The sequence below is a fragment of the Montipora foliosa genome, chromosome 11, assembly GCF_036669935.1.
Source record: "Montipora foliosa isolate CH-2021 chromosome 11, ASM3666993v2, whole genome shotgun sequence".
NCBI classification, from domain to species: Eukaryota; Metazoa; Cnidaria; class Anthozoa; order Scleractinia; family Acroporidae; genus Montipora; species Montipora foliosa.
Window position 1 is genome coordinate 32,745,009 of NC_090879.1, and position 17,500 is coordinate 32,762,508.

Below are 17,500 nucleotides of genomic sequence, written 5' to 3' on the forward strand. Positions count from 1 at the left end.
CTGGCAATGAACATTTAACCATCGGACCTACACACTAAAACAAAACTTAGCAAAACTTCAATGCCGCCTGCAAATAACAGGCATTAAAGACGTAATCATTTTAAATCAATTTACGAAACTGATATCCTCTTAAAACAGCCAGATTGCCCTTCCTCCCACGTTTGTTGTAAAGTTTGTATTAATTGCTGTGGCACTTTCGAAAGTGCCAAATCTAGGCAGCACGTGCAATGTCCTCTAAAAGCATATGTTGCGTCCACTTAAAGGATCTCTCGCTAAATGGTAGCGCTGCGCTCTAAAGAAACACTCTTTTCTTCACATCCTACGTTTGTAAATGACGTTGTAAAAACCGTCGGTCTTTCCAGGATTTAACTCTCCCATCAACAAAACGGTACTCTTTGCAGGAACTCACCTGTAATGGGAGGTCAAAGCGAGCTTTTAGCAATTCAAGCCGATTATCCTGCTATATAAAGGAAGTTTTTCTTCGGCTTTCAGGTTTACAAATCTGTGTTAGTCGGAGTTTGCATTTGTTAGCTCTTGAGAAAAATAGCCATTTGTGCCAGTCAATCCATTAATCAATCAATCAATTTAAGTGTACTTTCTTTTTTTTTTCCAGGGAAAAACCATCGATCTAAACGTTGTCATGAGACTTAGAGTTCGAGGCAATAGCAAACTCTTGGACGTATCTCGCGAGGCCTTTTAAATAATTTTAGAGCAGAGGGCTTTCCCGGAAAGCACCACAGATACAATAGAGGCTATTTTTTAACTAGAAAGAACACAGCAGTAACAATCAGTATCAAGGAACAAAAATGCAGAACCTAACTGGAATTATTACAAGTGAAGAGTATTATTGCTCGTCGACTCCTACCGAACCAAAGACAAAGATCATTTTTTCAGCAATTAATATCCCTCTTTCCATCACTGCGCTTGTGGGGAATGTTCTCGTCATTGCTGTTCTTCCAAAGGTTTCGTCCCTTCATCCGCCATCAAAACTTTTGTTGGGTTGCCTTGCTACCACCGATCTTTGTGTGGGCCTAGTTGCGCAGCCTCTTTATATCATCCTCCTCTTGTCTTCTGAATACTCCAAACCTTGTTATTATTCAAGGGTCCTTTTTAATTCGACTTCTGCAACCTTTTGTGCCGTATCTTTGATGACACTGACTGCAATAAGTGTGGACCGACTTCTCGCTCTGACGTTGGGGCTTCAGTACAGACAGGTGGTAACTTTGAGGAGGGTATGGGTCATTGTTGTCTGCGTTTGGCTTTACAGCACAAAGAATGCCGTGATATCAATTTACCATCTATCCATTGGTTATAGCATCTTTGCTATAGAGGTGATCCTGTATATAATAGTCTCGACCTGCTGCTACACGAAGATTTATCAAGTACTTCGCCAAAACCAAGCTCACTTACAGGACAATGTACATCAAGGACAACAAAACGGGGAACAAATTGCACTCAATGTAGCACGATACAGAAAGACAGTATCCACGGCATTGTGGGTGCAGATTACATTAGTGGCTTGCTATCTCCCATTTGCCTCAGTGGCAGCGGTAGTATTCTTTTATGGCCCTCTCCCCAACCTCGCATGGCATCCCCCATTAGCTCTTGTTATGTTGAACTCGACCCTAAGTCCATTTCTTTATTGTTGGAAGATAAGGGAAATGAAACAAGCAGTGAAGGACACAATCACACAAATGTGTTGTTTCTGTAATTAATCGTCGTAGCCAATGCTACAATCTCAATTCACTTCAGCGTTCGAAGATTAACGGCAGGAACACTAGAGGCAGTGGAGAGTCAGACCTTCCAATTTGTAGATAAAAACAGGGCAACGATCATTTGCTTTTCGGGGAGCAAAGTTGTATAACAACCTCCCAAACGAGATTAAGCAAACTTATGTTAAAAAGTTTAAGGCTAAAGTCTGTAAATATTTGTTAAATTTGTAACTTTTGGTTTTAGCATATTAGGATATATTCATGTAATTAGTTGTTAGTATTGACGGCGGAAGAGCCCTAGACAGAGAGCTGTGCAAATAAAGTATGTATGTATTATCTAAACAGCCAACACCGGATACCGAGCTCTGAATTGGGTTTTATTGGATAACCATGAAAATTGAGATTGTCAGAAGCGAAATCACGCGTTTTTGCAAGATTTACTGATAGAAGAGAAAAGGGATGAAATTTTATCTGCATAGTCAGGGGCACCCAACGACCAATTTGTCGTAAAATGTATTATTATACCCCAGTTAATGAAAATAAATGTTATTAAGGCATTTTCAGGTGTTTTTCAGTGTTGCTGGGAAAACATTATCTGTTCCTTTTTCCCAGCAACACACACAAGAAATTTCCCAGCCAGCTAGATAAAATTGGTTGGTTTGCCAGCCAGCTGATCAAATTTATTTCCCAGCCAGGAATTCCGCGCGCTTTCAAATCCCTCGATCCAAAACGACGGAATAAAAGCGACAAAACCGGGACAAAACAGGTTTCTTGCGCAAGTGCAATCACTCTGACCAGCCGTCGTATGTTCGTGACTACTCTCTGGGAGAGGAAAGGGGTTCTTTTTTTTTTTTAGTCGTCTTCAGTCTTCAGAGTTTCTACAGCCAGCTCGGGTTGAAATGCTAGAAAAAGTCAGTAATTCCCAGGCAAAACCTCTATCAATAACAAAATTTCCCAGCCAGCTCATCGAAACACCTGTATTTTTGCCAGCCAGCAAGATTCCTCTGGGGAACAGATAATGTGAGGAACAGATTCGTTGGGTGCCCCTGCATAGTAGCAGAAAATTCACCGACAGTTGAACTCATAACTGAGATCCCATCAACCCTATCCAGACCGATAGAAAATGTGCTTAGCTTTTAAAAAAGTGCAGTTTGAATATGTAAGAAGTTGAATTACTGTGCTCAATTTCTGCTCCTTGATTAACGTGACTTGCATGCCACAACCAATTTATCTCGCTATAATTTTCTAAATGTCTAGTGTTTAGTTAGAAAGTATTAATGCTAGTATCAAGGCTCATTTCCGCCATCAGCAGGTGCATTTTTACTGTTAAATAGGGTTACTATTTGTGCACACGTTTCACCATGATAAAAATACACAGGGTGGAGAGATGAAATTGAATCTGAATTTGCATCTGAATAAGAGTTTGAAATAATTGATATTGAAACACTTAGGAAAACTATTTTAAATAATTTAATTAAAAGAGCCAGTCTACCAGTGGCTGTTATATATGATTGTGATATAGAGCCTACTGTTCTTATTTCATCGTGTTAACTACTTCACAAATTTTCAAAGCAAATGTATCTTGATCTTTACCGGACGCGAATATTATTTTATTTGGCTGAAAAAAATAACATGAAAATGAAAACAGGTCAGGTTTTAAATAGCTCAAAGCTCGTTGCAACAACAACAACAGGCATCATTTATAGAATTTTAGCGCAAAGGAACAAAGTTAAATTAAACTAAATAAAACATGCACAGTGATTGGCGCATTCAGATTCGAGTTTTTCTTGCTTTTTGAAGCGGTAAATCAGATTTTTCAAGCTTTAAAACGATTTTTTACCTTTATGACTCTAGTGATATCACAAGGTTTTCAATCACTGCTGGACCGGCTGAATACTGGGAACAATCTTAGTTCACCGTGAATAAATACGACTATTTTAAAGGTAAATACAAGAAAAACAATTTCGTTCCAACCGCCATATTGGTTTTAAATCAGGACGGAGGGACGGAGGTGTCTTTTCCACTGATTTAGCGTTTATAACTTATCGATACAGGCCAGATTTTGTGAGGCAAATAAATATTAATACTGTATTTAATTTTTTGCGCAGTCTCTTTACGTCAACGTTCTCTTCTCCTCAAAACGCTCCAAGCATTTCTACTATTCTTTACTACTTCTTAATTCCACATTTCCCTTTTTTTTTTGGTGGAGTCTCTTTTTGATGATACTGACTGAAATAAGTATGGACAGACTTCTCGCCGTTTTGTTGGGGTTAAGATACAGACAAGTAATATTCTTACGGAGAGTATGGGTTTTTGCGGTCACAATTTGGCTTTTAAACATTACTAATGCCCCAATATTACATTACATGCCTTTTTATAGCGCTAGCATCTCCTCTGCAGTGACGATCCTGTGTATAATAGTCTCAGCTTGCTGTTATATGAAAATCTATCGCACACTTCACCAACACCAAGCTCAAGTACAACACCATGTTCACCAAGGACAACCGAACGGGGGAGAAATTCCCCTTGTGTAGCACGGTACAGAAGAACAGCATCCAGTACGATATGGTTGCAGATATCATTAGTGGCTTGTTATCTTCCCTTTGGTGTAGTGGCAGTTAAATTAGTTACAGGTATTCACACACCTCTCCCTTTAACAATAGATGCCACATTAACTCTTAGTATGTTTAACTCAACGCTGAATCCATTCCTGTACAAATGGAAGATGCAAGAGATGAAGCAAGCAGTAAAGAACACGATCAGGCATTTAAGTTGCTTTTCCTCTTAACTCTTTTGTGAGCGTGCAGTTAGTAGTTGGTAGTTGGTGAGACTCGGCATGGTGTTTGCTGATTACATGTATATTTACTATCCTCCGTATTTACAATCCTTCACTTTTTCTTCGCAATTCTGTAAATATAAAAGCAGAAAAAAGATCGCGTCCATTGTTTGTTTCACTGAGTGGTCAATATTTGTAAAAACCTTAAGTTCTACTTTTCTGCCTTAAAAACAAAAAGAATGACAATGAAACGTTTATACTATTTGCAATTTATTTAAGAAATACCAAATAGCTATCTGCCATTATAGTTCTGTTTGAGAGAGTAACGTCTTCTAAATGTAGTAACAAGATGAGTGTTCCGTTAGCGAATGTTCTCTTTCAACAATAACGATGTTTTTGGCGCTCACGCAGTTCGATACTCCAATGCACGAAAATATGTAACAACGTAGTACCAGTGTTACGACATGACTACCCTAAACGCTCAGAGAAGTCAACTATCATAGAAACAGTGACTGGTGGATTTTTATCTGTCATCAGCGAAAGGGTACGAAGTGAAATAATTAATTTATGTTGCAGTATGAGCAAAAAGTGAAAAATACGAGACCCAATACCGCGCACCGGTGGCTCAGTTGGTTGAGCATGCGGGAGGTCGTGAGTTCGACTCCGGCCGGACCAACACTCAGGGTCTTTAAATAACTGACGAGAAAGTGCTGCCTTTGTAATTACATCCGCAAATGGTTAGACTTTCAAGTCTTCTCGGATAAGGACTATAAACCGTAGGCCCCGTCTCACAAATATCTTCCATGTTCATTAGTTCCCTTTGGGACGTTAAAGAACACACACACTATTCGAGAAGAGTGAGGGGGTGAAGTTCCCGGTGTTGTGGCTGTCCTTTGTGAGTATATGGGTGGTTGGGTATAGCAGGTCCACATCAGCTGAATAGCTGCCAAAACTTCAACCTGCTCAAACAAATAAATAACATAACATAATTAACATCAGCTTTTGATTCTTGAGAAAAGCGAGAAGCAAGTGGTATCATCTTTGATTCTTACAGATAAAATATTCTTTACAAGTTGATTCTTTGGATGGCTTTTTCGACAATAAATTTTATTTCCTCTTTCTCATTGAAGACAACTAGAACAAGTCTTCATCTACACTAAATATTCCAGGTTAGCCCATCAAATCACTCTTTTTCTCAACGAGGCGTAATAATATGGAATAGCATCCTTCCAGACCTGGGGAAATTATCTAAGCCATGCTTCAAGAATAAAATGCGACACTACTTAATTCAAATTCTCAATGAGGAGGAGGATTATGTTGGCATACCGACTATTATGTTTCACTTACAAAACGTTATATAGGCATCAATTTAAGTATTGAATATACGTCAATTTAAAATTGTATTTGTATAATATGTAAATATATCAATTTCACTCTACCCGCCTAGATTAGCTTTCGCTATTTGCGGGTAAGAGTGATTCTTTTGTAATATGTAATAAGAATAATAAATAAACTTGAACAGTGTTACCCGACCAACATTATACGTCAGTACAATAAATTAGTAGATGAGGTTTAAATGATAGCTGAGAATAAGCGAGAATTTCAATTACCAGATACGAAATGACGTGTTGTTTTGTAAAATTTACTGATAGCCTAGAAATGAAATATTGATTATGATACCTTTCCATTCCACCAAAATTTCCGACATTTTCGAAATGGAAACAAATGGTTGAAAACTTTAACAAAACTATACAAAAAAAATACATCAACGTAAAGCCAATCAAATAACGAATCAGAAAAAAATTTTTATTGATAAGCGGGCCTCCAAACGCAAAACTGACAGTGGTTGGTAAACTCAGTTGCCTGGATTCGTTTGGCGTTTACGATTAACCATCTGCTTCTAGCTAATCAGTAGATGAAGGACTGAAAAAAGTGCGTGAGCCTTTTTCAATATTGCTTTGAATGTCAAGAGATTATCTAGTAGGTATCTCTCGCCCATTGCAGTTTGGTGGAAAATACTATTTTGCATTCATATTGATTTGCGATGACGGAAAATTGAAATACAACTGAAAGGCTTCTGGCACACGAAAACTGAATAGGAACAAACGCAGGTGATATATCTATTAGATTGAAGTTCGTTGCAAAGGATGGGTTGATGCTTCCTTACGGAAATTAAATCTTCAACCTGACATTTGAATCCTCGGAAATGTCAAAGAAAATGTCTCAACCTAAAGTAATTAGTACCACCAAGGGCCACTGAGGAGTTTGATTTCCTGTTCGTGAAAGTTTATATGCTCTCTACTCGGATTTTTTTTTTAATCAGAAACTCAGAAACTTGACAGTGGAGACATCTGTATTGCTGTATTTGCTGTTTTCTTCATATTCTGAAAAGTATTCCACAGCAGCCTGCAAGTTCAGTTAAAGAGTTCTGTCAACTGAATCAAGAAAAAATGGTAACCGTACATCAATGATGTATGTCGACTGACTCAAGATTTCGTCTTCTTTTATGACAATACTGCATGACGTAGAGTCGCTAAAAACGTCTAGTTTGGGAACGTTTAGGAAAATAAAGTTTTGCATCTTAACCTTAAGGTTACCATAGACCTTCAAGAGGGGTGTTTTGAAAAATCGTTTGTACTCTTGTGAGTTTTATCAAAACTATATAAAAATTATATCACCGTAAAGCCAATCGAATGAAGAATTAGAAGAAATAACTATTTTAAAGATTTCAGTTGTTGATAAGCGGGCGCAAGCAGTGGAACTCATTTGCCTAGATTTGTACGGGCATTAACGATAAAACAAGCTGCATCTTGCCAATCACTATGAAGGACTAAAAAAGTGCGTGAGCGGTTTTCGATATTGCTTTTGGTTAATGAGAAAATATATATTGACTTAAAAGGATGTAATATTATTTGGCCGATATTCGTGATATGACAAGGCTTAAGAAAGAGAATATCTCAAATATCAAAAACAAAACACTTCGGTGCATTTATAATATAATTATTTTAAAAAATGAAGCCCGAGTTTTTGTCTCCTAATGTTTTCCAAGCTAATCACATCTTATCAACGCTGTCATGCTGTCGGCCAATGAAACACAAGCTTAGAACAAGATAGGCGTAATGATAATACAGTCAATTCCCGCCTTGCGGACACCTCGCTATTACGGACACCCCACTATTACGGACAGCAGCTAAATCCCCGGCGTAAGTTACAAACGTTTGACTGAAATAAACTCCCGCTATTACGGACTCTCGGTATTACGGACTTACGGACACTTGATGCGGTCCCAACGTCACAATTTTTTTGTTTTCTCTCTCGTTATAGCGGACACCGAGCAGAATCTTGGAACATTTGCACACATATCAAGTCTATTTTTTCTGCTTTTTTGATTCTTAGAGGGGAGTTAAGGTTGCTAATGAATTTAGTCTCTTTGGCGACAAAGTGGGGGAAGTTGCAATTCAAAGGAGAATTACACAGAGCCGATTGTAACGATATTTCAAGACAATGTGATCGCTGATGCAATCAATAGCTGATGTTCAGATTTTTCCTTGAAATTTTTTCCTTTTAGAAATGTAGATTACTGTACTTCAGTACGGTAGGAAACCAAAACGATGCATGTGTGGACATTGCTGCAACGTATGCTGATTGTTTTTACGAACTTAGTACTGTACACAAAGGGTACGTAACTCCTGTTCTGTTAAGTTCTGCTCTGCTTGTAAATAAAGTTCTGACGCTCTTTACGTGCAATAACGGGTCTGAAAAAGATACTGGAGTTAATGAAAATGAACACAGATATGACCCCCTTCTGTAAATATGGTTTAAAATAAAAATTCTCTCGCACCCCGTTATTACGGACTCTCGCTATTACGGACACCCAATCCTGGTCCCCAGGGTGTCCGCTGCAACGGAAGTTGACTGTAACCCATTGCAATTTGCTGGAAATACTATTTTAAATTCATATTGATTTGCGATGACGGAAAATTGAGATAAAACAGAAAGGCTTCTGGCACAAGAAAACTGAATAGCAACAAAGTATTCTCTTCAGCGAAAGAAAAAGTAAACGTGGAGGAAACGACTGCGAAACTAGGAACTAAAACTGATCAACCGGGGATCCGAAAGAAAACGAGGAAACTATCAGAAACTCAGTAGGGTAACCCTTTACTGGAGTGCTATACTTACAACCTTTCAGTTGGAGGCCATACGGTTGGTCGAACAATGGGCCTTTGTCGTAGCGGTGAGTTCCTTCTTCTTGCTTCATGGAACGATCTTTCTTCTTTACTCGTTTTCTTTGGCCCGGGTTTCTTACCACATTTTATCAAAGTGGCGTTTTTTTCTTGACAACGAACTCATAGGAGTCATTTTTCTCCAAAGTTCTTCTCCAAAATTCACTTATCTTTCTTTAAACCACGCGCAAAAGTAGTTGTAACTCTCAGATAAAAATGGCGATTTTAGTGCACGGCAGAAACCACAACAGAATTATAGAAACACCAAGACACTGTTCTGATCGAAGAATAGTTTGTTGCTCATAGTAAAACTGTTACCTTTTTTACCTCTTACTCGCATATTGACACGTGTGTGAATCCATGCTTTATCACGTAGTAAGTGAGATGCAAATGCCTGGGTCGTTCACTAAAGGCTGCTCAATGTTAGTTGTCTAGGAGAGCTACTTTCTGCACTAAACTATAAACTTTCTTTTTTTCAGGAAACACAGATGAAACTGTATCATCTGAAGCAGGAGTCCTCTAAAAGACCGTGAAGATAAGAAGATTTTGATGACAGAAAAAAAGGAAAAATTATCGAGACCAAACATGAAGCCGGATTTCACTGAAACTGGAAACTGCACGACAATTCAAGAATTCTGTTGCTTGGCGAGCGTAAAGGAACCATTTCCAACAGTTATTTCAGCATTGAATATTCTCCTTTCCATCACCGCTTTAATGGGGAATGTTCTGATCTTTGTCGCTCTTCGAAAAGTCTCTTCCCTTCATCCGCCATCAAAACTTTTGTTTGGTTGCCTCGCAAGTACAGATTTCTGCGTGGGTCTAATTTCACACCCTCTTTTTGTAACCTTTATTTTCGCTCGAGAACATTCCAAGCTGTGCTACTATTCTACCATACTCTCAAATACGATAGGCTCCATTTTTTGTGGGGTGTCTGTGTTAACAATAACGGCAATAAGTGTAGACAGACTTCTCGCCCTTATGTTGAGGCTAAGATACAGGCAAGTGGTAACTTTGATACGTGTATGGATCCTCGTGGTCTGTTTTTGGCTTTTTAGCTCTAGCTTTTCAATAACAATGTGCTACAAGCCTCGCATAGCTGAGACGATTACCTCCATAATAATGCTATTATGTCTAGTAACCTCCATATTTTGCTGCATAAAGATTTATCTTACCCTCCACCGGCACAAAGCTCAAGTAAAGTCTAATAAGTCCCAAGGACAACCACATGAAGCACGAATTCCACTGAATATAGCACGATACAGAAAGACCGTGTCTAGTGCTTTGTGGGTACAAATGACTTTACTTGCTTGTTATCTACCATTTGCTGTTGTTACAGGCTTACGTGGCGTGCTTGGGTTACACTCGACAATTTTTCACCGAGCCCATGTTGTAACGATTACTCTTAATTTCTTTTGTTGAACTCCACGTTGAATCCATTCCTGTACTGTTGGAAAATAAAAGAAGTGAGGGGAGCAGTGAAGGACTCCATCAACAAGTTGAACTGTTTTCCGGGTTAGCTGCCTCGAAACCCTAGACGGTATGGCTGGTTGCTATCAAGAGTCAGTTACCTATCAAGAAAAACTTACGAAACAAACATTTTTTTTTGGACTGACACCAAAAATGATCCAAATAGAGATATCAGTTAGCAACGTGTGTTAAACTTAACAACTTATAGTACGAGGAAGGATTACGTTTTTACAAACGTTGGCCGTGTAGCAGTTTATATTTCAACAGACTTAACTGATTAGAGTGTAATGAAAGTGCTAGTTTTGTACCCCATATAAACCATGTGAGCGTTAGCCCTACTAATGGAAATTCCCACCCTGGTCAGAGTTTTTCTCTGTCCTTGTGTGGGCCCATTTCCATCAGTAGGGCTAACGCTCACATGGTTTATATGGGGTACAAAACTAGCACTTCTCATTACACTCTAATCAATTAAGTGTGTTAAACTTAAGCCGACATGATATAGCAAAGTGGAGTTAGTTAGTTTCAAGCGGGATAAGATATCATTTGTAAGTAAGTAGAGCAAATTAATATATAGATTTAGCTAAGCCTAAAAGCGGACATGTTCAGAGCCCGATTAAACTAACCCAGGATAAGCGAGAATTTTGATTTGAGTTTTGTAACTTTACGGTGAGGCTTTCCGTTCTGTTGTTTGGCCTTCTGATTTGAGTTTGAATGATCTAAGGTCTTCAAAATACACAAAAACAAAAGGAGTGAAAAACATTTACATACAAGAAAAATAATACTTCGGTTAACTTTTATAGTTATAATCTTTGGTTAACCGGCTTCCGAACAAACCGGCCAACAAGTTAATTAATTAACCCGCGATTCAATCAAAAACCAGAACTTAGTCAGCGATCAACTTTAAAAAAGACGCGCCCTCGATGAGTTCTATACTTGAGCCCGCCTTGCATACGGAACCCGCGCCCGCAGTGTGCGCGGCAGTCAAAACTGTGCTATCCTGTCAATCATTTGGCCTTTCACCGGAAACAGTGCATTTCGGTTTTGCGTAAATGACATTGTTGTCAATCTACCCCGTCTAAAGGATGCGTTCAAAGTCTTTATTCGCGAAGTTAACTCAAGTAAATACATACGGTTTTGCCGTCTTCTTACACTTGATTCGAAAATACCAGCCTGAATTTGTCTTAGAATAGTTAGAAAAAGCACAAATAAAAGCCAAAGCACAACAGTTCACGTTCGAATTCTGCTCGCCGACAACCCAAGTTTGTTGACAAAAAAATTGCCGCAAAATGTTTTAAATGGTTTTCTGGCCCTTTATTAGTAATGGCGCTCACGTGCATTTTAAATGGAGTATCGGGAATGAAAAATTGTCAAGCTGATATTTGTTTCGTGCGAACATACATTTTCAAGTAGCGAAAATTTGTATAAGCACTACAAAACTTTTACTAACCATTGCCCGAAGGAACACCATTTGGAAGCAGCAAGGAAGCCGCTGATGAATTTTGCACAAAAACCTCGGCCCCTAACACCGGAAAGCCAGACTTGGAAAGTTTTTCAGCGGAAGGCTCGCTAAGGAAGAGTTTCTAGAGCTTGCCCTCCCGCAGGTCGCCAGAAAGTTGCAAACAAGGTGATTCATGTCTGAAAACAGCAAGATCTAGAAGGGGCAGTCAAAATGGTGTTTCTTGTATTGTGCGAAAATGTATTTTTCCCTCAATCCCAAATAAGAACTTGCTGTGTCTTGCAATTCGACAGTGAATTGCTATTGGGCCAATAAGAGAATCAACATCAACAAAGAGGCACTCCCAGGGGTTTGGGGAAGGAGAGAACATGGCTAATTTGAACTGGGGAACAGAGTAACATACATACATACATACATACATACATACATACATACATACATACATACATACATACATACATACATACATCCATACATACATAAACTTTATTTAACATGGGTAGAAACACTTAGCTGAAGCTATTTTACAGGTTTTCCACAAAATAATATTGAAGAAAAAATAAATATATACATAAAAATGTAAGAATATGAATAAAATATCTGGTATCTAAAATTTCAAAATTTAGGTAACTAAAATTTAATGTTCCTCACTGGTTTTTTTAACAATATCAAAATATTTTAGGGAACAAGGGAAGAAAACCAATTTAAATTTTAGGGATCAAAAAGCTGGGAACAAGTTTGAAAGTAATTTGGGGAACAAGGAAACACAAGCAAATATTTAAAGGGAACAAGGACTCCTCTCCCCAGGAGGGCCTCATCAAATGTTCTGCCTCTATCCAACAGCTCAAACAAGCTATTCCAACAATTTTTGAATGACCAACAGGAAAAGAAGACTCTCTCAGAGAAATTAATTATTTATAATAACACTTTAGCATGCAAAACAATGCTCAGATGCTTACGAGCACCCTCATGTCCATGTTTGTAAAAAAGCACCGTGAAGTATTCCTTGTGGCTGGTTGGTTTAGGCATTGTTTCATCTTTCAACATTGGGCAAAACCAAATCAACTCCATTCTCAGAGGACACTGGCGAAAGAAGCTAGAACAAAAAACTGGCCTTAATCCAATTCTTCCAAGGTAATCTTTACAGAATAAGATTATTGAAGGAACACTTTTGAGTGCCAACCTTAAGCCTTTTAAAACAAGTGCAAACAATATTAATAGTCTTTAAATTCACAAAATGTCAAACAGCATATTTTAGTCTCATATTCAATTAGATTTGGCTGCAATATTCCTTAAAACTACGCAGAACTATTTACCATAAAACGTGGAACATTTCCTGCCTATCTAAATATGCCAAAAAAGGGCTCCAAAAAGCAACCAGTTAAGTTTTTAGATAAAGATACACAATACCTAAAAAATAAATTACTTGATGTGATCAAGACATTGAATGACCAAGCAATAAACAAATGGCAGCAATGTATGTTAGGTTCACAAAGTGGGGAAAAAATATTCCTCAACTGATGTTTCAATATGCATTTAAATAAATTTTCTATCAACAATTCAAGGGACTGACTTTTCACTGGTAGTGATTAACATTTCCATGATAAGTTTGAAAGTGAATCTGGCAACCACAGTGCCCTATGAAAAGGGAAATAACTTAAACAAACTCTTTAAACTAACATTTTACAAGGGACACCATTGTTGATGCCCTGCGAAGAACAAATATTAAATTGAAAGAAGAGTTGGTCTGGAGTTTATCCACAATGGACAGTTAGTGGCTGCATTCACTAATGTAGAGAACAAACACATAAAGTTTCTTCTCAAGCAACCAGGTGTTCAAGGAGCTATTCAATTTCCAAAGAACTATGGTAGTGTACAACAGTACCTGTACCTGGCTTGAAACTGAAACTTGTGGAGCCAAACAACTTGTTGAGCTTAGCACTTAAACTGGGTAGATAATTATGTCAACAAATATTGTCTATTCAACCAACAGTTTCTCCTAATTTTGTGTACCATTCGCTTGTTGGTTTCTAATAAAAAAATTGCTAATTCAATTAAGGATTCAAGTTCTTTAAAATCATCAAAGTTACTTTGTGCCACCAGGAACAAACGAAAAAATACAAGCACTGAAGACAAACTGCTCAAAAATGCACGACTCCCTTTGAAACAGCAAAACGGGCCGGGGATCCTCGAGTCACTAGAAGGCTAAGTGCTGCATGCTACGTGGATGTTTGCAGAACAATCGCAAGTTGTAATCACTGAACGAAAACTCCACTCCAGATCAGATAGACGATGGTCACACCCAACAGGATTGTTTGTTGTCTGGAACAGCAGATGAACGAAAAATTGTTCCCCTCACTATTTAAGTTCCAACCCGATAAGACCAATCTTGCCCAAATACAACAACAATTTGGGCAGGCAAGCTCATCAAAAGCCATCGAAGTCGGCATAAAGCGGCATAGCGCTTCACCTGAAGTTCGATCATGACGGACACAAACAAGAGCTGAAAAAACTTCATATGGTCAGAGGACCAAATTTGATTGATCAGTAATCGGACATCAAAGTGCTGAACAAACCAAGGCATTTCGTCGTAAAAATGTTCACTCAGCAACGTCTTCTTCTTCTACAGAATAAAGTTCAAAAAGCGATCGTGGTTGTTAATCACATGCTAGCCCATGTCATAAACTGGATAAAGTGGATTGGCAAATTAATTGTCCGGAACAATGCGTCATGTTCAAAGAAGCAACGGTCAAGAGAGTCACAAAAGAAGGCTGAGCGAATGTCCACCGATCTAACCGATCAGAACGTAAACAATTGGCGTGACGTCGGATAGCACAAGGATAGCACAGTTTTTCCCGCTCGCTGAATTCTGATTGGTCAGTTTAAATTTCAGTAGCTCCCGCCGTATGCAAGGCGGATATGGCCACGTGATACCGGTCAGCGGATACCTTATTTTGATAATTGTCAATTGACCATAACATGATGAAATGGTATATGAAATGAATCATGTATGAACTGCGGAGATGAAATCAGGTGAAGCTATGATCTTCGCAGTTATGAGAGCAATTTTTGCAATTGCGTAGAGAAGCCTGAAAAATTCAGGACTTCAACGGGGTTTGAACCCGTGACCTCGCGATTCCGGTGCGACGCTCTAACCAACTGAGCTATGAAGCCACTGACGTTGGGAGCTGGTCATTTGTGGGTTCTAATGGTCCCATGAGGAATGAATCAATGATGAAATGGTATATGAAATGAATCATATATGAACTGCAGATATGAAATCAGGTGAAGCTATGATCTTCGCAGTTATGAGAGCAATTTTTGCAATTGCGTAGAGAAGCCTGAAAAATTCAGGACTTCAACGGGGTTTGAACCCGTGACCTCGCGATTCCGGTGCGACGCTCTAACCAACTGAGCTATGAAGCCACTGACGTTGGGAGCTGGTCATTTGTGGGTTCTAATGGTCCCGTGAGGAATGAATCAATGATGAAATGGTATATGAAATGAATCATATATGAACTGCAGATATGAAATCAGGGGAAGCTATGATCTTCGCAGTTATGAGAGCAATTTTTGCAATTACGTAGAGAAGCCTGAAAAATTCAGGACCTCAACGGGGTTTGAACCCGTGACCTCGCGATTCCGGTGCGACGCTCTAACCAACTGAGCTGTGAAGCCACTGACGTTGGGAGCTGGTCATTTGTGGGTTCTAATGGTCCCGTGAGGAATGAATCAATGATGAAATGGTATATGAAATGAATCAAAAAATGAATTGCAAAAATTGCTCTCATAACTGCAAAGATCATAGCTTCACCTGACCATAACATGGATGTCCACTATCAAAGAGGGACGCTACAAACCAAAGGTGCATGTCTCTGTCAGCCTATTAGCTGGGGTAAGGCCGCCATCTTGGGCGACACCGTCGTCGTAGTCGTCGTCGCGTCGTGCGTACGCGCCCACGAGCAATACCAGTAGCTATTATAAGCATGAGAAAATTAATTCATGGGTTTCCTTTTCTTTCCCATATGGATATGGGGCTCCGCCTAGGGGTCCTTCGGGTCGCCGGAGCTGCGCTACTAGTGAATTGTAAACAATGTTAGTATTGTAAGTTGTGTCAGTGAATGCCGCCCCCATTCCACCAGCTGAATGTTTAAAACTTTTTTCAGAGGATTTTCTCTAGGCACTTGTCAATGTGGGTAGCTGTTCCTTTATCTTTGAGAAATATATGCCGAAAATTTGGTGAAAATCGGCTGACAAATTAAGGGGGTTTTTAAGGACGTTCGCGCTAATTGTTTGTGCGCATTCTTACTGCGCACGCAAATTCATACGCCACGTAATGCATGAGCAGGCGCGCTAGGTAATAAAATGAACAATGATAGGGCAGATGGCTATTGCTATAGCTTTGCCTGGATGTAACGATATTGAACGTTCGGTGACCCCAACTTTTATTTCCAGAAACAGATTTTATTTACAATTATCTCCACATTACCCAAAAATGAACAAAAAAAATTTTAAGATTTCTGTCCATACACCTTATTCCAAAATGGCCGTCATTTAAATATTCTTTTGTCTTTATTCAAATTAGCCCTTGATGCCTCGTTCTTGCGCAATTGAGCTGAAAATTCAAGAGAATATTTTTCCCTGAACGAGGCATCAGGGTCTAATTTCAATAAAAACAAAAGAATATCTAAATGGCGGCCATTTTGGAATAAGGTGTATAGGACATCGAATTCGGCATCTTGCGGCTGCAAGGCGCGTGAAACTATGACTTGTTCTTTGAGCAACCTAACCAGTTGACTAAATACACTTAATAGGTCCACTTAAACAATATTTAGGAGAGAAAATTTCACTTCAAAGATCTAATTGCAATATTTTTGGGCTGACAGACACTGTGGCCTTATTCGCTAACGAAGCCCGATTTTTTCAGAATTGGGGTGTTCTTCTGAGCATTTTCTCCCCAAAACGAAGTCGGTGACCCCCATCTTTTTACGTTTCTGACATAACTAACTCATCATCTTTCAATGGTAAAAGTCTCAGAAAAAAAATCAATTTTGCAAAATTTTCGCGCGGACGTCCTTAAGGACAAGTGAGGTGTGGTTTATAGGTTTATTTTGGCTACGAGAAAATTTATGTTTATGATAATGTAATATTGAAAGCTGTCAGAATCATATTCTGGATCAGAGGTATTTTTAAATTATAAGCAATTTACTGGTAGAGTAAAGCATCGAAAAGTGCATTTCCTGAGTGAAGGTTATTATATGATGCAAAAAAAAACAAAACAAAAATCAAAAAATTTATCATGATGGGACACATCACTAGCCTTCAGCAGCGTATTATTTTGCATCGGTATGCCACAATATTATACCATCAGCCTGTAGCCGACAGAAACAGGTAATCTATTAAATTTCAGAGTTTTGAAGCAAGCAGCCATCTACAGTACATAGGAGAAACTAAACGACGTTTAAAAGACCGTTTTAAAGAACACCGCTGCACTTTAGATAACGCTAACACCAAATTCAAACCTACTACAGTCGCCGAACATTTCCTCTCCTCTCCCCACAACATCTCTAAGGACATGCAATTAATTCCTATCGAAAAAATATTTTCTAACAGAGACTCAATCCATAAGGCCAGGGAAGCTTTTGTAATTTCAAAAGGCAGGACAATTGATCCCAACGGTCTTAATACCCGCGAAGAAACGTATTAGATTTCAGTTTATTATTTAGAGTCATTTACGTTATTTCATCCGTTACTCTTAGTCTTTGAATTCAAATTCGTTGTAACTGCCATGTTTTATCACATTTTTTTCCAATGTAAACTCTCATTGTACCTGAAGAAGGCTGGTTTGGCCAGCCGATATATAGTA

At 38.7% G+C, this 17,500-nt stretch overlaps 2 protein-coding genes and 1 pseudogene across 3 annotated transcripts in view; all 3 read left to right on the forward strand.

Moving 5' to 3' along the window:
- Window positions 1-4,670, forward strand: part of LOC137975333 (adenosine receptor A3-like) — a 5,738-nt gene extending 1,068 nt beyond the window's left edge. Inside the window, exons 2-3 of one of the 2 annotated variants that reach the window (XR_011117564.1) lie at window positions 614-3,655; window positions 4,093-4,670. Coding sequence is in view for 1 of the 2 variants with exons in the window: in XM_068822424.1 (XP_068678525.1) it covers window positions 807-1,715 (909 nt within the window). In the remaining variant the exon portion in view is untranslated. Of the gene's footprint in view, window positions 1-613 lie in introns of both variants that reach the window. The other variant, XM_068822424.1, reaches the window with a different exon arrangement.
- Window positions 4,671-8,098: 3,428 nt separating this feature from the next.
- The window catches only part of LOC137975980 (melanocortin receptor 5-like), a 76,392-nt gene continuing 66,990 nt past the window's right edge, over window positions 8,099-17,500 (forward strand). The window contains exon 1 of the mRNA XM_068823215.1: window positions 8,099-8,166. The gene's annotated coding sequence lies outside the window, so the exon portion shown is untranslated. The remainder of the gene's footprint in view (window positions 8,167-17,500) is intronic.
- On the forward strand, window positions 9,262-10,228 carry LOC137975919 (melanocyte-stimulating hormone receptor-like; annotated as a pseudogene).